This window comes from Sus scrofa, unplaced genomic scaffold (assembly GCF_000003025.6).
Source record: "Sus scrofa isolate TJ Tabasco breed Duroc unplaced genomic scaffold, Sscrofa11.1 Contig1206, whole genome shotgun sequence".
Classification (NCBI taxonomy): Eukaryota; Metazoa; Chordata; class Mammalia; order Artiodactyla; family Suidae; genus Sus; species Sus scrofa.
The window spans coordinates 144,714-166,682 of record NW_018084833.1 but is presented as its reverse complement, the minus strand read 5'-3'; the positions used below and the strand labels follow the sequence as shown (position 1 = coordinate 166,682).

General features: G+C 57.1%; 1 protein-coding gene across 1 annotated transcript in view; it reads left to right on the top strand.

The window, feature by feature from the left end:
- CACNA1B (calcium voltage-gated channel subunit alpha1 B) overlaps window positions 1-21,969 on the top strand; it is a 194,319-nt gene that overhangs the window by 60,756 nt on the left and 111,594 nt on the right. Inside the window, 7 exon segments of the mRNA XM_021081036.1 lie at window positions 3,002-3,114; window positions 4,025-4,137; window positions 5,760-5,891; window positions 6,037-6,109; window positions 15,341-15,458; window positions 16,329-16,396; window positions 19,467-19,573. Coding sequence (XP_020936695.1) covers window positions 3,002-3,114; window positions 4,025-4,137; window positions 5,760-5,891; window positions 6,037-6,109; window positions 15,341-15,458; window positions 16,329-16,396; window positions 19,467-19,573 — 724 coding nt within the window.

Sequence of the window (21,969 nt, the reverse complement as noted above, 5' to 3'; positions counted from 1 at the left end):
CTGGAGACCGACGGCCCCACGGGATGCTTGGAAATGGGGCGGGGGTGGTGGTGGTGGTGGCTGTGTTGGGGGCGGGACTCCAGGCTCCTGTTTCTCAGACTTCTGTTGAAATCCACTCCTTGGGTTTGGGAAAGGGCAGAGAGAACACAGAAGCCAAAGGCCCTCTAGCAGACAGGCCGCCCCGGCTCCTGGGAGGGTGAGGTTCAGAAACTGCGTGCAGTGAACTAGGTGCTCTGGCCCTGAGTCGTGTGTGCTGGGTCCACGGCTTGGGACTGAGTCCTTGGGGTCGTGTTTCCCCACCCTCAGGGCTGGGTGGGGACCCGGGAGATGGGGCTTCCTCCTCATTCAGCCAGCGATGCGGCTGCTCCCGGGGCCTCCTAGCCAGGCCTTCTCTTCCCACGAAGGAAGCCAGTGGGAGCCACTCGGCCTTGTGGTTACTCCTTGTTTCCTGGAGACGCGTGATCCGCGTGGGCTGGGGGTGACCTGTATGTCCTGGCTGCATCCATGACGGAGGGTGCAGGCGTGGGGCTGGGCCCCAGGCATTCTTGGCCGGATGCCTCCCCCTCATGGCTTTGTCTTCTCTTTGGTTCCTGGAAACTGCTGACTTCACTTGGCATCACCCAGGGAAAGTGGCTGGAGGCAGAGCTGGGTCTCTGCCGGGTCTGGACGGCTCTGCTCGGAGCCCAGGCTCTGTCCTTGACAGCTGGGCTGGAGCTGAGGCAGGCTGACCCACTGAGGTAGAGCAGGCCTTGAGGAGGCAGAGGCAGCGTGGGGGCTCCCTTCAGGACCAGCTTCTTCAGAGCTCTCCACGGGCCCTGGCCTGAGGCTGGCTGCCCGCACGTGGCTGGCTGCCTCCCAAGTGTGCGCTCCTGCTGCCCTGTGGATCCTGAGGCTGGCTGGCGAGGGAAGGGAGGGAGCAGGTGCTGTCTCACAGGACGGACCCGTCACCTCTGCTGTCCCTCAGTCCCACAGCATGCTGTCTTCCTGGTGCAGTGCCCGCACTGCTTACTGCTGCCCTTTGGCAGTGATCTGGAGAGAGGGTCAGCCTGGATCCCGTGCCAGCTCATAGCACTCGCACCTGCTGGGTGAAGGAGTGACCCCGCAGTGAACGAATGCACCCATCTCTGGGCCTCTACGGGGGGGCTGAAGAGATGAAGCTGAAGTGGGTCTCTTCCCTGGGAGAGCGGATGGGCAGGCAGGGTGCTGGGGTGCCTCCTCTGGGTGCCCCTTTCTCTGAAAGCTTCCCCTTCGGCCACGCCTGTGCCCATCACCACAGAGCACTCTTACTTTGGTCTCCTGGGGAGCAAGACGGGCACCTGCGTCAGCTCCAAGGTCTGGTGTGTGGGTGGTGGGAGGGCCTTTCTCTGCAGCCCTGCCTTCCAGGACCTGAGCTCCTTTCATGAGATGCAAGGGCGGGTGCCCCTGTGACCTCGCGTGGAGGGGCTGTGGGGCTCTGTGCTCTGAGCTGGACACAGCTTTTCTGTGCTTCTCCTGGCTGCTGGTCAGCATGGCTGCTGGTCAGCACTGCCAGGTCCAAATGTCAGTTGTTCAGGCAGTGCCAGGCCTGACTGGGCACAGGGGGTGGGCAGGGCGGGGGCGGGGCGGTTCCTTCTTCCCCAGGCAGTTTCTGCCTGGGCGTCAGCAGGCTTCCACGTCTCTGGCCTGGGCCTCTCAGCTTCTCCAGGAAGGCTGCTTTGCCTTCTTGTTACTCCTCCCACGCGTGGCTCGGGTGCCCTGGTGTTTTTTTGGTGGCCTCAGAGGCCAGGCTAGCAGTGGGTGAGCTGCTCCCAGGAGCTGGTTGTCCGTGTGCTCAGGTCCCCCATGTGAGGCCTTCCTGGCTGTCCAGCCTGGCACATGTGTGTCTGTGAGGCATGTGCTCAGTGGGCAGTGGAGGTGTCTGCTTGTCCGGGGTCTCGGCTGCTGCAGATCTGCCCAAGGAGGCTGCTGTGTCTGTGCAGAGCTCAGTGGAGAGCAGATCTTGGGGTGCACACGGAGGGCGCCAGCCGTTTTATCAGGAGCTGCTTGAGGTCAGGTCTCCCAACCGTCTGGATTCCAGAAGCCATGGGGGGTAGGGTGGGCAGCTGCTCGGTGCCTGGACTCCCCAGTTCTTGGCCCTCTGTGGAGGGCCCTGCCCTTGGTGCTGAGCTGTCTCCTGGCCCCGGCTGCCCTGGGGGTCACAGCCATGGTGCCTTTGCCTCATCATACAAAGTGATGGGTGGATTCCAGCTTTGGGAGGAGAAGCAAAGACGGTGACCTTTTACGGCTTCTGGACTGTTTCTTCTTGCTCTGACCCTGCCTTCGGCTCAGGCTGGGTCAGCAGTAGTGAGGGTGCCTTGAATTCCCAGCATGGCCCTCAGCTCCAGGGTGAGTCCTGTGGCCCGTGGAGGGTCAGCAGTACCCGTGGCAGGACACCCGGGCCGAGGCAGGCCCTGCTCACTGGGCTGTGGGAAGATGAGGGCGCCCGCAGGGGTCTCTGTATGACTTGCAAAGCAAGGGTGTGGCTTCCCCAAGGCCCCTGGCTGTGTGGCCTGGGTGGCGGGAGGTAGGACGCTCGCCTTGCGTGGGCAGGGTGAACCTGCAAACAAAGGGAAAGCCTGAGCTGGGGTCAGGGAGTCCTCACGGAGAGATGGGGGCTGGCCGTGGTGCCGTCAGCGCATGGAGCGGGGAGTGAGACCGGCCGCAGAAGGACGGGCCAAGGCCGCCTCCATCCGCTCCGTGGGGGCTGGGCGCCCTCTGTCTGACCATCTGGGGCCTCCTCAGGGGACTCGGGCCCTGCATGTCCCGCAGGCACCGGGCACTCCCCTTTCAAACCGGAAGGAGCACCGCTCTCCCACCCTCTTCCCTGTTCCGTCCTGGGCCCAGGCTGGAGCTCAGGGGCCGCAGACCAGGACTGCGAGGCTCAACCCAGGCTCGGCCCAGAGCTCTGGTGTCCCCCAGTCTGAGCTGGAGCCAGGCGGGAGGAGGCCGCGCGCTAATCCGCCTCTTCTCCGGCTTCCCCTAGACTTTGCAGAGTTTGTTTTCCTGGGTCTCTTCCTCACAGAGATGTCCCTCAAGATGTACGGCCTGGGGCCCAGGAGCTACTTCCGGTCCTCCTTCAACTGCTTCGATTTTGGGGTCAGTGAGCTGCCTCTTCAGGGACGCCTGCTGGGGGCCCAGGCGGGTCTGGATCCTCACTTGGGAGAGGACCGTGCACGCAGCCCCTTCCCGCAGTGAGAGCTGGGGTCTGTGGGGCAGAACGCAGGGGACTGACCCCATGTGGGTCAGGAAGGCTGCCTGCAGACGGGGCGGCCCGTCCTGGTCAGGCCCTGACCGATGGAGGTGCCGGCCATGGGACAGCCTCCTGCTCTCGCCTGACCCTGTCTCTGCTCAAGGCTCCATGCCGGCCTCTGCACCTGCGATTGATCTTTTAAATGTGCTGCTCTCCCCTGAGGGCTGGAGGGGCTGTGGTCCTGGTCCTCCAGCACCCTGTGGGTCTGGGCCCGGGCAGCTTGGGCACACGCACTGGTACTACCTGGGAGGACGGACAGGCCATGGTGGCCCAGCCGTCCTGGTGGGCCTGTGGGAGCAGTGGGCCGGGCCCTTCCCCAGCCTCTGTAGGGGAGGGAGGTCGGAAGGCAGGCATCTCTGAGGCTCTGGAAGAGCACGGGCAGCAAGGGGCCGCTGCCTGGGACCCAGCCGACATGCAGGACACCTCCCTGCGCTGAGCCCAGGGCCCCGGGAGGGGGCGCTGTTGACACCTGCCCTGTGGCTGCGTGGAGGCTCTGAGTGAGACGTGCCGGCCTCAGTGGTGTTTAAGAAGCTGCTGGGGTCCCCTGGCTGGAGCAAGCACAGGGGAGGCAACAGACAAGGAGGTTTCAGATCTGCCAAGAAATCTGCAGTCCGGACTCGCCCGCATCCTGTGTCCCCCTGCAGTGTCTGGGCTGAGGGCGGGCGGGCACCAGGAAGCGTGGGCTGGAAAGACAGGGTGGACGCCTGTCGAGCGGCGCGGCCACGCGGCCCCGGGCTGAGCCCGTCTCCTTTGCAGGTCGTCGTGGGGAGCATCTTCGAGGTGGTCTGGGCGGCCATCAAGCCGGGGACCTCCTTCGGGATCAGCGTGCTGCGGGCCCTCCGGCTGCTGAGGATCTTCAAAGTCACCAAGTAGGGCGGCCGCGCGTGGCGGGCGGGGGGCAGGCGGCGGCAGCAGCGAGGCTGGCCGGCAGCGGGCTCTTCCTGGGGGTCTGCGGCGCTGGGCGTGACCTCAGCTGTCTAGAGTCTCTTTGTGTGGCTGGCAATTGTTTTCAGCACAGAAGAGGCTTAGGAAGCAGCCCCAGGCAGGGCAGCAGCCCAGCACGACCGCGTCAGGGCCTGGGGGCCACGTCTCCCCCAGGGTCGTTTCCAGCCTCAGGGCTGGCGTCTGCACTCCGGGCGCTCCGGTCCTTTCCCACAGTCTCACATGAGCTCCTCCCTTGAAAGCAGTGGTCCCCTCTTTCAGCCTTCGGAGATGGCTCTGCTCCCTAGGTTACAGAGACAACGGAAGGTATCAGATGGGAGCTCTTTCTGGGTCCCGCCCCTAAGGCTGCTCACCAGCCGGACCTGGCCCTGGTGTGACTCTGACCTTCTGCCCCGAGCCCCCAGGCCGTGTGTCCAGTACCGTCCCTCCTGGCTCTTTACGCCAGGACCTCGAGGCTCTCAGGTCTTTTCGAGTCTGTCTTAAATCTGAGTCTGAGGCCTCTGGAGATCACGGTGGCATCCCTGTTGAGGAGGCCTAGGCAGGGGTTCAGTCCAGCTTGGCCCGCAGACGTCACTGGGCGTCTTGCACTGGCCGGGGGCTGTGGGGGGGGTGACTGCCAGCGCTGCGTTCACCTTGGTGTGGGCCTGGCATTGTAGGAGCTTCATTTCCTCTGGTGGAGCTGGCGGCCGCATCCTGAGATGGGCTGACCTACACCCCTGCCGCCCCAGGACCAGGCTCTTCCAGAGTCTTCCAGCCCATCTCCCATTAATACTTACGCACCTTGTCAGAGCGTCTGAGGGGGAAGGACAAGCCTCCATGGTGCTGGCACTAGGGAGCAGGACGTGGTGTGGGACCCAGGGACGCCCCGTGGCAGGGTGAACGCTGAGACTGCTGTCTGCCCCAGGACCCTCCCTGGCAGGGCAGGGGACCCAAAGGCAAAGGCAGCACGTGGCTGACTCCACTCTGTTCTCTGGGCCCTCCTGGGGGAAGTGCTGGAGGGCACAAGTCACCCAGAGGCTTGTCAGGCTGTTGGCAGACTTGGGGGGGGGGTGTCCAGCTAAAGGAGGGGACAAGGCCTCTGACCTGCAGGAGTGTTTGAGGGGTGGGGTGGAGGGGGACAGAGGCTGGCCAGGCTGGCCAAGCTGCCCCTCCCTCCCTGCTGCGTGGCCCAGCCCTCGCGGAGGCTCCTGCAGAAGGAGGGCCTGCTTGCTCACGGAGGGCGGGCTTACGCTCCCGTGCGGCCCTCCTGCTGCACGCAGCCGGGGCGTGAGCCTGCAGGGGTCCGGGGGTGAAGGAGGGCGTGGTCCCCAAGGAGGGAGGCTCGGGGCGGGGGGCAGGTTTGGGGGTGAGCACGAGCCCAGCGCTGGCCTTGTCGTCCCTGCTGTCCCTGTGGGGCCCCCAGTGGGGCGGTCTAGATGGTGGGTCTGGAACCCTGGGGAAGGCTCTCGCCTCACGTCCAGCGGGGGCCCTCAGGTTGGGAAGCTGCCGAGGCCGCGGGTGAGCGTGGTCCGGGCACCTGGGCGGGCTCCGACCGGCCGGCCCCCCGCAGGTACTGGAGCTCCCTGCGCAACCTGGTGGTGTCCCTGCTGAACTCCATGAAGTCCATCATCAGCCTGCTGTTCCTGCTCTTCCTCTTCATCGTGGTCTTCGCTCTGCTGGGCATGCAGCTCTTCGGGGGACAGTGAGTCAGGCTGGGCGCGCCGGGACTCCACGGCCACCTCCACGGCCCCTCCCTGCAGGTCCAAGACGCAGCCACGGGCCGCCTGCCCGGTGCCAGGTCCCCTCCTGATGGCGCTGCCTCTGCCCAAGACTCTTGCTCTTTTCAGGTTCAACTTCCAAGACGAGACTCCAACGACCAACTTTGACACCTTCCCTGCTGCCATCCTCACTGTCTTCCAGGTAAGACTCCTGGCTCCTGGCTCCTGGCCTGCTGGGCTTGGCCTTCCTTCCCCATCAGCCCCTGCCTAGCGCTTCAGCACAACCAGACACCAACCTTCAGACAGAGCTTGGCATAAAGCAGAAAGAACAGGTGGGGAGATGGCACGGGTAGGTCTGGGACCTGGGTCAGGAAGCAGCTCCCCAGCGAGCAGGTGGAGACCCCAGGAGGTGCTGGCCTTCAGGGCGCCACTTACTTCCCAGCCCCCGGCCTGGAGCCAAGCCCAGCTGCCTTTCGTCTTCGGAGATTAAAGTGGAGGCCACTCCCCAAGCCCTTCCTGCCGAGGCCCAGGCCCTGGGGCACCTCGTCTCTCCTTCCACCTGGAGAACATGCCCCGCGGCCCGGGAACCTTGCCTTCTGTGTGGTGTGGTCCTTGGCTCCCTGCGGGGGCCTTTCTCAGTAGAGCTACCTACCCCCATGGAGCTGTAGCCCCCACGTGCCCCCATGCCCAGCCAAGCCAGTAGGACAGAGCCAAGCGCCTGTGTCCCACAAAGCCTCCTTGGCCCCGTGACGCTAAGCAGAGTGGGCAGGGAGGGGTGTTTTGCCCAGGGTGACACTTAGGGAGCCCCAGGGGCTGTATGGCCCTGCCACTCCTCCAGGCCTCTGGGGCTGCTGACGCTGCCCCTGGCCAATGCTGGAGCCACAGTGAGTAGGCGGAACCAAACCAGATAATTGCTGACTTGACTCAGACCCGGTGGTCTCACCCCCAAGCCCTCCTCCTCCTGTCCTGGGTGGGGCCCTGCAGCCCCAGCCCCCTCAGGGCCAGCTGACAGAGCAGCTCTTCTCCGGCCTAGCAGGACCCCAGACTGTTGTCTGGTTTCTCATCTGACCCCACCTTTGAGTGGCTCTGTCCTCCCCTGATCTCCTAAGAGTGTGGGGGGTGTCCGCACACAGAAGCACTGGGAATGGCTTGGCTGATTCAGCTGGGAAGCCACTTGGCCGTTGAAGGCGGCAGAGAGACTAACTGAGGCTGGTGGAGGCCAGGCCTGTGCTCCCACAGGATGCCCCTGGACCGAGGATGGAGCCCTCCAGAGTGGGGTTGGAGAGGGCACAGGGAGGCAAGTGGCCAGGGCAGAACAACCTGAACTTTACTCCTGGTGAAGCTGCTCTGGCAGAAGTGGGCCGACAGCGCCTGTGGTTGGAGGGTGAGCCGCTCCTAAGGTAGCAGGCAAATACGGGTCCTCTAGTGTCCTCGGAGGGTTAAAGGAAGAACTCAGTGCAAATTAGGGCAGAAAGCACCTCAGCACTAGGAAGATCTGGTTAATATGAAAAATAACTAAGTAAAAATTCTTGAAGTAAAAGATACAGCTATTTAACTTAAAACATAGAGGTTGAGCTGTACACGATGCAATCCATGCAGGGGAATGAAAGGGGTATGGAAGACCTGCAGCCGGGCCCGAGGCCCACGGTACTCCAGGGAGGGTCTGACACAGCCGGATAAAGAGAAAATCTTAAAATCTGCTCTAGAATGGCAGAATGCCAGTCTGATGGCTGGCCTCTCGTGGCTATGAGGCCAGAAGGTCTGGGAAAAGAGTAACTTTAAAATATTGGCGGACAGCCCCTGCTGGCCTGGAATTCCAACCCAGAGAGCCGTGATCCAAGGTGGAATAAGACACATCCAGACACAAACCCCGAGACTTAGCACCCGAATGCTGAAAGCACCACAAACATGGATGCATTTAGGGAAGTGGATGAAATAGAGGGAAAAAGTGCATTAACCCACAGAGGAGCAGAAAACCTGGACATTTCAGAAGTGAAATAATGAAAAATCTACTTGGCTTGGCCACATACTGACAGTTTTACAAGTGAATTCTGCTAAGTATTTAGGAAAGGTCACTCCAGTTTCACACAGAGAACTCTGGAGAAGATAAAGAGGAGACACATGCCTTCCTTTTTATGAGGCTGGAGTGGCTTGGATGTGAAACACTCGAAAGGACAGCATAAGAGAGGAAGGCGGAGGGTCCGCGCAGACACAGAGCCTCCTCGCGGACGTGGCGACTCAGTCCGGGTGCTCGTGAAGGTTGTCTTTACGACCCACTTGCATCTGTCCTAGAGATGCGGGACGGTTGGTTACTAGAAGGCCTGTGAACGCGATTCGTCACGTCAACAGGTGAAAGAAGGGAAACCAGGGATGAGCAGAAGGAAAGAGAAAGCGTGTGAATTCTCGCAAAAGCCCAGTCGAGTACCAGAGTGCTCGGCCGACGTCATGGTTGAAGCTGTGTGAAGAGTACACAGGGATTTGTGACGTGCTGCACCTTGTGCATGTTTGAAGATGTCGGTGATAATTTTTTTCTAGAAGAAGATCTCATGATAAAAGCCCAGCACTCCTTCCAAATATAAGCTCTTAGCAGATTATGCTACTAATGAAGTGGAATAAGGAAAAAATGAAACAAAATTTCTTAGGATTCCTAAGGCAGAAAGAAAAATGCCATTGTTCACAGGTGAAATATTTGTATACACGGAACACTTGTGTTGTCACTGCAAACAGTGGGGACAGTTTGGTTATCTATAGGGAAAAACACAGGGCTGGATTTCTACCTTATAGCAGGTCTGAAAAGAAATTTGGATGAATTAGGATGTAAACGTGAACAGCAAACCTGAAGTCCTTGCTCCCGGGAGTGTAATGTTACTAGCTTCAGTCAGCGAAGACCTTCTTGAGGAAAATATTAAAAAGCACAGATCATAAAGGAAAGCTTTGGCTAATTCGATTATTACTAATACAAACTTCTGTGCATCAAAAGACACTATAAAAAGGCCAAACAAGTTATAGGCTGGGAGCAGGCGGTTCCACAGCATCAGCTAATAACCAGCAGAGGGTTGGTGTCTAGAATGTTAAATGCTTCCGCAAATCTTGGAGGGAAGACAAGCAACACAGCAAGAGAGGGCCAGGCGTGCAGCAAGTAACGCAGCACGGTAGGTTGGGCTGATGAGTAGCCTGTGAAGACCATCACCTGTTTGACTCGTAGTCAGGGAAATGCAAATTAAACCCACAGTGCGGCAGCATTTCCACCTGTCAGTGTAGCCGAAATGAACAAATCTGACAATCTCAAGTTTCAGGGAAGATGCGGAGGAGTGAGCCTTCCTTGGTGCTCTTGGTGGGTGGTGGACGCACTTTGGAAAGTGATGTCGCATCAGCTAACCTGCCGGGACTCGCGCAGAAGCAGTGCCTGTGTGGTGTGTACGTGGAGGGTCCCTGGTGGGTCGCACAAGACACCCGTTAGGCTTCGCAGCAGCATCACGTCTGATGGCAAAACCCGGGACCTTTCTCCCCATTCATCACGAGGAGAGTGGGTCCGAAGAGCGTCGTATCTGCACATCAGGAGAGTGAATGACATGGAATAAACTGTATCAACGTGGGTCACAAACAACACTAAGCTCAAAAAGAAAAGCAAAATTTGGAATGATACATATTATGTTATGTTAGGATACCATTTCATATGATACCATTTAAACAAGGACGAAGACATCTTGTTTCAAAACATGTTGCATGTTGCTTAGGACATCTATGCAGTAACAGTATCAGAGCTTGCTCAGCAATGACTAACGCCAAATTCAGGGTGAGCCGGGCTCGAGGAGAGGGGGCGAGGCGAGAGCTCAATTCAAGAAACCACAGCTGCGTTTCAGTGTTTTATTTCTTAAGCTGGGTAAACGCTTTGTTAAATATTATTCGTGGTACCTTTCTGAATGTTTGAAATAGTACATAATTTAAAATTAAAGGGATACAAAAAGATAAACTAGGTTAACATTAGCCAAGAGAAAGTTGATGTCCTATTAGCATCAGCTGAAATCAAAGTTAAGGTGAAAAAACTCTTTAGTGAAAATAAGGAAACGCATCACATGACAGCAAAGGGAGGGTGCAGGCTAACACCACGGCCTAAAAAGCAAGAACTGACGAGTTACGCGGGGAAGTCAAAAGTCCACCCTCCTTTAAGAGATTTAATAGTAAGTTTCTATGGATGAAGCTGATAAGCGATTCAAAAGAGTGTACAAGAACTCCTGAGGCGAAGTCTCGGATCCGCCGACGTGTGTAGAACTTGGCACCCAACCGGAGGTGAATAAAGTAGTCATGATTTGAGGCACATAGACGTTTACAGAAATCGACCACTTGCTAAGGCAGTCAGGGAATTCCTCCCAGCGGAGAATTGCTCTCCTTCTGCGCACCTTCTTAGTATTACTTAAATAAATAGAAACCACTAGTACACGGTCCCTTAAAACCTTCCTGTCTTTGAAAGTGAAAGATTGAGTTAAAGAAGACATCACAGAGCACACCACAAACAGTTTGAACAATAATTAGAAAAACTTATGGGATGACTCGGAAGCAATACCTGGAGGAAAACTTATAATCTTCAAAGCAATTATCAAACTAAGAAAATGACTAACGAGAATAATAGGGTAAGCCAAGGAAAAATTGAAAGCAGGAAAAAATAGTGTTAAGAGCAGACATTAGCGAAACAGAAAACGAAAATACTAAAATACCAAGGAAGCAGAATCATCAAAAGCTCATTCTCAAGAAGACTAATAAAATAGATAACTTTATAGCAGGACTGATCAAGGGGGAAAAAAGCACAAATAAAAGGGGAGCCCAGTACAACAAGCTAGCGAATATAATAAAAACGAAGCAGACTCGCAGATGCAGAGGACAAACTGGTGACCAGTGGGGAGAGGCGGGGAGGGGCAGATGGGAGCAGGGGATTAGGAGGCACAAACTGTGACGTGTAAATGAAGCTGCAAGGGTATATTGTATAGCACAGGGAATAGGGCCAGTATTTTGTAATAACTGTAAATGGAGTATAACCTTTAAAAATTAGGACTCATGAAATATTGCACACCTGTATCTTGTATAATATTGTAGATAAACTATACTTAACTAAAAACCATTTTTTAAAATGTATAGCCTGAGAGGGAGGTATAACTACAGAAAAGGGAGATGTTTTTTAAAATCCCAAGAAAATATTATGGCAACTTTATGCCAATAGATTTGAAAACTTAGATGAAATATTTACTTCTATAGGAAGACATCAATGACTTAAATTAGAAGTGAAAAACCTGGGTAATTTTATAACCCATTTAAAGAAAAGAAGTCCATAGTCAAAACTCTCTGCCTTCCTCCCTCTGGCCCAGGGCTCAGTGAGTTAAGAGTTTTGCAGAGCCTGTAAGGAACAGGTGATAACTTACTCAACCCTTTTAGAGAGGGGAAGAAATCATTTCATGAGGCTAGTAAACTTTGACACCACAGGCAGGCAAAGACGGTATGAGAAAAGCAAAATGCAGACCAGAGTATGAGCTCTGTCAGCCAAAAAAACCGCAGGAGGCTGCGCATAAGTTTTTGGGAGTCTTGATAGCAATTGCAAAGACACAGATCTGAGTAAAATTAAAATAGTGTTCTAGGGAAGAGAAAGACAAAGGCTGCATGGCTGCGCTCTGGCAGAAGAAGGGGAATGTGGGAGCTCCCGTTGTGGCTCAGCAGTTAACGAACCTGACTAGTATCCATGAGGTCTCGGGTTCGATCCCCGGCCTCGCTCAGTGGGTTAAGGATCTGGCATGGCTGTGGCTGTGGTGTAGGCTGGCAGCTGCAACTCCAATTCCACCCCTAGCCTGGGAACCTCCATGTGCCGCAGGGTGCAGTCCTAAGAGAAATGAAGAAGGGAACGTGTGTCATTTCGGGGTGCCTGTCACCAGGTGTGCTAGGGCAGGTGTCTGGTGAGCATCTGGAGCTTGCGATGGTGGTTCTGGATGCCTGCGTCAGGACAAGTGGTCAAGGGTCAGATTCCACCCGGGTGAGACGTGCAGAAGTCTCTGGCTCCTTTTGGGAGAACTCTCTCAGCAGCAACATCTCCGTTGTGACTCTCCTTTCACACCCCACGAGGCAGGGCTCTGTTCTGTCCACTGACCACCTAAGCACCTGAACATTGCCTGACACACAGCAGGCATCAGAATATTTGCCCAGTGAAGGGAGATGCAAATAGTCCTAAAGAAAAATAGCTGGAAATCGTATCCAACTGGGTGTAAAATAGAACCTCATAGCTAACTGTGTTTATCTCAGTAATACGCGAATGTGTTAGTGTCACTTCCCAGTCTCTATAGGTTAAAAGAAAAATAAGCATATAAATAGATGTAGAAAGAGAAAACATTGAAATTATGATGAAAAACGCATTATACAAAGAACCTAAAATGCTTAAAGGACTTAAAAAAAAAAAAAAAAACCCACATCCAAGTGTGTGATAGCTAATAGGGAGTTCCTTTTTGAGGGTGGGAATGTTCTCCAGTTGCACATCTCTGTGAATATACTAAAAACCATTGAATTATACACTTTAAGGTGACTGAGTTATATGGTATGTGAATCAAATCTCAATAAAGCAGTTTTGTTTAAAAGACTGTAGCAGACGTCACAGATAAAAGGTTGTTGATGGTTAATTTTATGTGAAGCCTTGAGTGGACCGTGGGGTGCCTAGAGGAGACATTATTTCCGGGTGTGTCTGTGAAGATGTTTCTGGGTGAGGTTAACATTTAAATTGGGAGACTGAGCAGAGCAGATGTGGGAGGCCCCTCTCCTAGTCCCCAGAAGGCAGAGTCCACTCTCTCCGCACGGCTGTCTTTGTGCTGTGCCAGGCGTCTTCTCTTGCCTGTGGACTCAGAGTTGGGCTGGAACTTACCCCTTCCTATCCCCTTGGCGGCTGTGGTCTTGGGGGCTGATTCTCTATAACCCTGCAATGCAGCCGGATGTCTCCTATTGCGTCTGTTTCTCTGGAGAATCCAGACTTGTACACATTGAAAGCACTGTGATTAAAGAAAAACTGAGGGTATCTGGCCTTCAGGTAGTCGAAGTCAATGTATGTAGTAAGATTTTTTTTTTTTTTAAACAGAAGTAGGACTCAAAAAGAATAGACAAAATAGTTTTTATTTGCAAATGATGTGATCTTTACATAGAAAACCCAAGAGAATCAATTAGGAATAATAAGAATTCGCTAATGTTGCTGAATACAAGCTCAACATACAGAGCATAAAGCTTTTTTTTATAACAATATCATTCAATTAGAATAGTCAATTAAAATGAAAGATTTCATTTACAGTAGTGACAAAGCTATAAGTTACCCAGAAATAAATCTACAAAAAGTATGCAAGACTTTTACAGGTGAAATTGTAAATTGTTACCAAAGGACCTGAAGAACTGAATGCATGTATTTAGAAGTGGGAAGCCTTACCATGGGAGAAGCCTTAACCCTAGTTTAACCTGCGAATTCCGTGTAGCACATCAGTTTTGTGGGCGGGTGAACGTCCAGGAACAGCCAGTTCAAGAAGGTGTGGTTTTCCCACCGCACCGCAGGACTTCTTAGAAGGCTGCAGTCCTGAAGACGGGTGTAAAGGCAAGATATCGAAGAACAGACTAGACCGTCCAGAAACATACCCACGCCTGGGTGGGAAGGGGTCACATCGGAGAGCTGGCGCCAGTGGGGGAAGGACGGAGGGGACAAAAAATGAGCCGTGTGGGAAAAAAGTAGATCTTCGTCCCTGTGTGTAAAGGACGGAGGGACAAAAAAATGAGCCGTGTGGGAAAAAAGTAGATCTTCGTCCCTGTGTGTACACAGAACAGTGACCACAAACTCCGGTGGGACTAGAAACCTAACTGAAAAACCGAACTGTAAAGTAATTCAGAGAAAACATAGGAAAGTTATGACCTTGGGATGGAGAGGGATCTCTTCAGGCGGAAGAAGTAGAAACCCTAAAGGGAAAGACTGATCCATTTGCCTTCATTAGATTTTTATTTTATTTCTTCCCTTTGGCTGCCCCACAGCATGTGGACTTCCTGGCCCAGGGATCAGATCCGAGCCCCAGTTGCAACCTAAGCTGCAGCTGTACCCGACCAGGGACTGAACCTCCACCCCCAAGATGCCACCGATCAGCACCGTGCCCCAGCGGGAACCCCTGGACTTTTTTATAGTACCAAAAACTGTTAAGGGCAAAGATGAGACTAGGAGATTTTTCTAGGCGACATTGCAGATGGAGGGCTAGTATATACAAGAATACATGAGGCGTCAGTGAGAAAAGGCAGGGCATCAGAAATCAAAGCAAAGAGTTGAAAAGGCCACAGAGAGAGAGACTTGAAAGCCGCTGGGCACGTGATGTCCAGCCAGACTAGCCGGCCCGCTCACCCCTCCAGAATGATCGGAGTGGGACAGTGCTGAGCTTGGGATGAGGGCGCGAGCAGAACGCAACTGGCTGGTGGGACTGTAACTCAGGATTCGCACCTTGGACGCGCTTGGTGGAGCCAGAGGTGCGCAGAGCCCACAGCCCAGCAGGACCTGTTCTAGACAGGCTTCCTGCGGGCAGTGAGACACGCGGGCGAAGACCTGGGCAGTGCCTACCGGGAGGTGGGTGAATGCGTGGAGGGTCCGCCAGAGTCTCCAGGAATAGTGTCCAGACGGCGAACCTCCTGAATGTGACCGTGAGGGCAAAGGCCGAAGAGGCCGTGTGTCCTCTGACACCTTCCCCGCATGTTTCAAACACGCCTGGCGGATTCTGTTTGCGGGCACGTGTGTGCGGTGCGCTGGAGGACCACGACGGCAGGGGTGCCCACAGGATTCCTGACGGGGGCTGCCGGTGGAGAGCGGCTGCGGGCAGTGGGCCTGATAAATGCGCCAGATTGTTAGCGCTTTCCCTCCTGGACACCCAAGTGTCTGTTACCTTACCCTCTTGTACTTTCCCAGAAACACAAGTGAAGAAGAGACATGGGTTTCCTCGGGGGCAGGGATGGCATTTAGCCACCCTCATGGCCTGGACCCGCTGGGCCAAGGGTGGTAGGAGCCCGAAGGGTCAGAGGCCCCGCAGTTCCTGTCCGGCCTCGAGCAGCCCTCACCCGTCTTTCAGCCTGTTTCCTCAACCGTGTGGCAGTGACCAGTGAGCAGGTGGCTCTGGGGGGTGGGAAGCTGTGTGCCTGGCCCCACCCAGCACAGTGCTCAGGTCTCCGCCTCCTGTCCTGCGGGAGCTCCCTTTCCATTCTTGGCCGCCACCCAGAGCATGCTCATCTCATAAGGCCTGACCCAGCCCAGCAGCCATGTCCTTCCAGGAGTTTTTCTGGAGGCCCCTGGGCTGCCTTGGCCTCCAGAAGCACTGTCGTCTAAAGACCTGTGGGCTCTTGGGTGCGTGTGGGCGCAGGCGGCCGAGCGGGTGTGCCCGGTGCTCCCCTCCCTCTGCAGATCCTGACCGGGGAGGACTGGAACGCGGTGATGTACCACGGGATCGAGTCGCAGGGTGGAGTCAGCAAAGGCATGTTCTCGTCCTTTTATTTCATCGTCCTGACGCTGTTTGGAAACTGTATCCTTCTGTGCGCAGGGTGCAGGCCCTTGGTGGTCGGTGGGTCGGTGCCGGCCTGGGCCTGCTCTCCTCTTCTTCCCCCGGGAGGATGGAGGGGGGTGCTTGGGGCGCCTCCTCCCGAGGTATGGACCATGGCGCGCCTCCGCTTCCCTCCCCCACCCCCAGGAGCCGCTTGGGCCCCTCCAGATGCAGCCTGTGGCCGCTGTGTCCTCGTTTCTGACCGGGTTGCAGGAGCACCTTGTCACGCCGCAGGGGGCGGAGCCAGGGTGCACGAGGCCTTGGAGGCGGGGGCCTCGGGTTGTGGGCTCTGGGTGTCTGACGCCAGCACAGCTTTTGCCGTTGCTCCTGCTGCTCTGGAGGGAGAGCACCTGAGGGCCGGGTCCCGGGACTCGGCTTTGGCAAAGGAAGGGCGAGGGGCCGGGCAGGTGTGCGCCCGGGCTATTGGCCAGCGGGTTTCTGTGCTTATGGGCTGTCTGTGGCCTGAAATGAAGGAGAGGTGTGCAGAGGGGGCGTCCACGAGCCCTCTCGGGGGCAAAGGCAATTATTCCAACAGACTGTGAGCTTCTGGCCTGGGCAGTTGGCGCTAAGGAGCTAGGCTGCGGAGGCAGTCGTCTGGGCTTTGGGGGAGGTTGGGCAGTGGGCGATTGTGGGCGGCGATGCTGGGTGGGCCCTGGCAGCTGGGGTGGGCTGTGTCTGGGGATGATGGGCTGGGGGGCCAGGGGCTTAAGGGGATGTGGACACTGAGGAGGGAGGCTGGGACTGGTCAGGACGTGGGAAGACGGGCCCCTATTTTGCGTGGAGGAAGCTGTGGTGGGACGGTGAGAGAGGCTGTGGGGCAGAAGGTCCCCTTCCTTAGCTGGAGCCAACCAGACACCCTGCTGAACGTCTTCCTGGCCATTGCCGTGGACAACCTCGCCAACGCACAGGAGCTGACCAAGGTATGTGGGGTAGGGACGCCACCTGCATCCCAGGTATGCGGTAGTGGTGGTGGTGGGGTGTCAGTCCATGTCCCTCTGGACGAGGCCAGAGAGCCACGAGGAGGGCCAGGTCCTGGCTTTTAAGGACCATGTGACCCCTGTCCAGAGGCGTCTCCTTGAGGTCCTGGACAGGCAGGAGTTAGGCTGCCACCAGGCGTAGGGGAGGATGGCGCTGAGGAGGCAGGGGGAGATTAGGACAGCAGAGGACCAGGAGGGCAGCTCCGGGGAAGCCAAGACCTGAGAAGAGCGGCTGGAAAGGCCAGAGGAAATGTGGGAGCAGGAGAGGGCTGAGAGGGAGGCCTGAGAAGTCGGGGGTGGGGGGCAGGCTGCCCTGGCCTCAGGTGTAACAGGCACTGGGGCTTTGTGAAGTGGGGACCTGTCCCGTCCGCAGTGAAAGGGATCGTGAGGTGGGCCTGGGAGGGCGGTGAGGGCCCCTGTGTTCTTCCTGGGCAGGAGGGGGATGAAGAAGGCCCTGTGGTCAGTCTTAGGTGTGGATGGTTGAGCAGGCAGTCACTGGGCAGTGCTGGCCTCAGATTCTCGCCAGGCTGGTTTCTGGAGGAGCAGCTGGTGCCCTTCTCAGCATGGCAGTGCCCCAGCAGGACAGCTTTCTCTCCAGGCGTGCCCAGCGGGAGCCGTCTAATAGTCCCCTCTCATCCCTGAGCCTGGTGGGGACTGTGATTACACATGTCCCCCCCGTGGCTTCTCTCCAGATGACACAGCCCCCTGCCTGGTTACCTGTACCCTCTCGGCCCTGGACAGTGCAGCTGGCCACCCACTGTGTCGGCCTCAGCCTGCTGCTGTGACAAGCCTGGCTCCAGGTGCAGAGGGTGCTGCTGCTGGTCAGTGGGTCTGGAAGAAGGCGCTGCCCCTTGTGGGCACCTGTGTATGCCAGGCATGTGCCTGAGTGTGCACTTTCTGTGTGTGTGCCTCTGTGTGTGTGTGCCTTTCTGCGTGCATGTCTGTGCACCTGCACCTCACGTCCCTGACAGCCTCCTGCTGTGTTGCACCTGTGTGTGTCTGACACAGTCTGGTCACTCCAGTCTAGCCTGTTCCAGGACCCTCAACACTGTCCCCCTTCCGGGCTTGGCCTGGGCCTTCCCTGAGGACAGCAGCAGAGATGCAGGTGTGCCAAGTGCATGCTCTGCAGCTGCCCTGCTCTCAACCCGGTGTCTCGGAGGAGTGCTGCTTGGAGGCGGCCCATGTGGTGTGCCTCCTTTAGCTTCTGCTTGGCCTTCCTCCTCCTCTTGGCCCAGCTGGGCTGCGGCAGTGCCTGTGGGTCTAACTCCTCCTTTTGCTCCGGCTGCTGGTTTCTGAGGACTCAGGAATCCCACTGGGCCTCCATTTCTGTTGTCGTCCAGGACTGAGACTCAGCCTCACTGTTCAGGAGTGGCTGGAGAATGGCCCACGCCCCTGGCTGGGCTGCCAGGGCAGGGGGACCTGTGCGTCCAGAGCAGGTCTTGGATCAGGGATTCTGGGACCACAGGAACCCAGGGTGCCCAGCAGCATTGGCGGTCTGGCCCCAGCCGTCGTAGGGTGGGCCAGCTTGACTTCCAAGCTCCCACTGTCCTTCAGGTTGTCAGTGGTGGACATACCGAGGCCCTCAGGGCCTTGGGGCCCCATCTCCAGGCACAGGCACCCTGGATGGTGGCCCTTTTGGGTGCCCTAGTTCAGGAATTCTCTTTCTCTGGGAGTCGGGCAGGTGGAGGCCTGTTTGTATCAGGCTCTAGGGCATTCCTGGACTGGCCAAGAGCCCCGAAGGATCTCTTCTGGCCGGGGTGGGAGTGAGGAGTGGCCATTCCCTCCTGGATATTCCCACAAGCGTATTGGAGCACCGTTTAGCTTTCAGAGTGGAAGTAAGCTCACATCGAGTTCACTTGGAGAACATCTGTGGGAGTGCTTTGCAATGTCCATTGCCCCAGAGGGCTGGAAACCGGGATGGAGTCCACAGCGGGAGGGACATTGCGGGTGCTTTGCGGTGGATCTGGCTCTGCCTCCGCTCTGGGGGCCGAAGCTTGGGCACCTCTTCTCTGTGGCAGGAAACCTGCAGGCAGCTGACAGGGGACTTGGCTGCCATTACTGTGCCTCTAAAAGCAGATTCAAGGGCGTTTGGGGACATGTTGGGAATGCCAGCTCCCAGGGGGAGCCAGGTGGGCCTGGGGTTGGGGTTATGGGGGAAATAAGGGCAGTTTCAGCAGCCCAGCTCAGAACCTTAGTTCCCCTCCCAGGACCTGTGGACTTAGCCTGGAGCTGTTTACCTAGATCTGAGGAGCAGACCCTGTTGGTGTTGCCTAGTGACCTGGGGTCAGGGTTGGAGCATTTGTCCAGGTGTCCACTCTCCTTTCCATGGAGGGAACAGAGGCAGGGCAGGTGTCTGTGCATGTGCACATGGGAGCACGCGCCAGCCCTGAGTGGGTAAGGGAACCAGGCAGGGCCAGGCAGCAAGTGGCCACGCAGGTGTCGAGGGAGCAGGAGGGCCCTCTCATGGTTACAGCCAGGGACAGGTAGACAGAATGGGATCCACTGGGTCCAGATGGAAAAGCTCAAAGGTTGTGGGGTGGCCCTGCTAGATACTCCTGGTGGTGGTTCCTGCAGGTGGTGCTGGGCCGGGACCCACGCCCAGGGCACGCAGCCCTGCCCTGTGCCCTCGTTCACAGCCCTGGGGGAGAAGCTGACAGGTGCTCCATGGGGAGCGGGGCAGGTGGAAATGCAGAGGGGCTGGGTTTGCACCTTTGACAGAATGAGTCTGAAGTCCTGTGAGATAAACACACAGGAACGTCCTGGCACGGATGGGTCCCTGGAGATGCCGCATGGTGAGAGGGTGCTGTCACAGAGACCGTGGGGGTTGTCACCTTGAGAGGGAGGCAGAGAAGGGCAGTCCGGAGCCTGCGTGGGCCTTGCTAATGCAGGAGCCAGCTGCCTGCCTCTGCTGCTTCGGGGGGCAGGAAGGACTCAGGTCCATGTGCAGAGCTGGTGGCATCAGAATGGACCCAGCATTCTCAAGCTGTACACACGTTTCTGTCTGTACTTCCAGGACGAAGAGGAGATGGAAGAAGCAGCCAATCAGAAGCTTGCTCTGCAAAAGGCCAAAGAAGTGGCTGAAGTCAGCCCCATGTCTGCCGCGAACATCTCCATTGCTGCGTAAGGCTCTCAGAGTGGGTTGTGGGTGGAAGCTGGGCTACTGGGGTACCACTTTCTCCTGGGGCTTCCTCAAGGGCCCTTGGTTCAGCTGGCGCTTGTTAGGGCTCAGCCACTCCCAGGAGCTGAGGTGGGGAATGGCCCTCCTCCCTGCAGGGGCCCTTGAGCCAAGAGACCCCCAGGTACGGCCTCCACGCCTCTTCCAGCTGGGGTGGGAGTGAGGTGTGGCCACACCGCGTGCAGGAGGGGTCTGCAGAAGGCTTTCCCCCGTGACAGTCCTGGGTGGTTCCAGGGAGTCAATACATCTGACTTAGATACAGCTTTTCAGAAATGTGCTTTGTGAACCAAAGATTCAGGAGCCCCAGAGATTTAATGCAGTTTCCAAAATATCTTTGAGTTTTTGGTGTTGGAACAGAGGTCAGGAGGAGGCTTCTCTGATGAGAGGAAGTGCGGGTGGGGCTGAGGCTTACCTGGGCGGCTCTGGTTGCCACGAGGTTCAGCTGAGCCGCAAGGTACATTGCAGAAGCATTTTTGGGGGGTGTTATGGACTTCAGATTTGGGACAGAGGGTCCAGCCTAGGGCCAAAAACTGCATTGGGCTGGGGGAGGTCAGCCCCAGGGAGGGCAGCTCAATGCCTGGTCACTGGGTGACCGTGAGAGGGCACAGAGGAGCCCGGGCCAGGCTGAGGCCACCCTGGAGCTGCTGGCCCTGTCTTCAGCCCCGCGCTCACCCCACCACACCCCTCCCATTTCCCGTGCTCATCACAGGCCCCTGCTCTGTAGCTGCCTCCATCTCCTGTGCCCGCTGTAATCAGAGCACCAGGAACAGATTCAGGCACTGACGGTGACCCAGGCACTGTGCTGTGAGCGTGTGCCGGCACGTGGATGGGATTGTGGGAGTGGGAGTGCATGCACACCTGTGAGGGGCACCTTAGCAGCCCCGTTCTCACCTGGCAGTCACCAGGGCCATGGCCTGTTTCCTAGGAAGGTGTTTGCAGATGACCCATCTCTAGGTGAGCAGGGAGTGCAGGCCTTTGGGGTAGAGGAAGCAAAGGGAGGGCCCAGGCCCAGGAGCCCAGGCCGGGGTGCCGGGGGCCTGCAGGGGGCCAGCAGGACACAGTAGCCATCATTCCAACTGCTCAGTGCCCAGTGCCCAGTTGTTCTGGAGTTTTGTATTTTTCTTTTCTCTTTATGGCCATGCCTGTGGCATATGGAAGTTTCTCGGCAAGGGCTCAAATTGGAGCTGCAGCTGAGGCCTATGCCATAGCTTACTAGCTGTAGCAGTGCTGGATCCTTAACCCACTGAGCAAGGTCAGGGGTCGAACCCACATCCTCACAGACACAATATTGTGTTCTTAACCTGCTGAACCACAATGGGAACTCCCTGTTCTGGAGTTTTGTGGTCTGGCCAGTGCAGCTGCTCAATCTGCTTGGTTCTGGGCTTGCTGTCACCTGGCTGACTTCCTGTCTCGGTCCCTTCCACTGTGCTGTGCAAGCTGCTGGCGATCTGCTGTGAGGGGGTGTGGCGGATGACTCATTCCATCACCCGTGGGCTTTGAGGGGTTCTGTGTAACATCTACCTTCTTTGCTGTTCCTGGAGGGGAGTGCGTTGTCCTGTGTTCCTGCTGCCGGCCAGGGCTGCCCGTCCTCGGGATGTGCTGCAGGGCATCCACTCCCGCCTGGGCTGAGACCTCAGAGGGGCGGGGCCCTCAGCCCAGCCGTGGGGAGCATCTCAGGACACTAGACAGAGAGATCTGGACACTCTTTCTCTGCCCCATGCCCAGCAGGGACACAGCGCTGCAGGAACGAGGCTGCAGCTCTGCTTCCCTGGCCGAGGGGACATATGATCACTGACTGGGAGAGGGTCCTGGGTGGTCGCACGGGTGCTCCCCTCACAGCACGCCTGAGCTCCTGCTGGTCCACCCCCGTCGCGGCCAACCTTGGGTGTGTCCAGGCGTTGGCCACTGTGTCCCCCTCTTGGGCCAGCTGTGGGTCCTGCCTGCTCTCCTGGGACACAGCATGTCCTCGGCCCAGCTCTGTGGGACAGGCAGTTGGTCTGATGTGACCGCCACGGATCTCAGTCCCTGGGGAAGGTCTGGCCCCAGTGTGAAGGGTTGGGGGCGTGAGGACCATCGTGTGTGGCTTGTTTGCCTTCCTCTGTTGCGCTGAGACCTCCGAGGGCTGGAGCTGCTGCTCTTGGCATCCTCTGGTCCAGTCCGCCGCGACGGTCCCCGCTCTCCTGGGGATTCACGTGGGCTGGACGGGCAGCACCACCTCTCCCTGTGTTCATTTCTGTGCCTGAGCCGCTGAGGTGGGGGGAGAGCGATTCTCCCAAGGGGCCCCATGCTGACCTCTATGGTCCGCTGTGGGGGGGCCTGCTGGCCGAAATGTTCTCTGTGA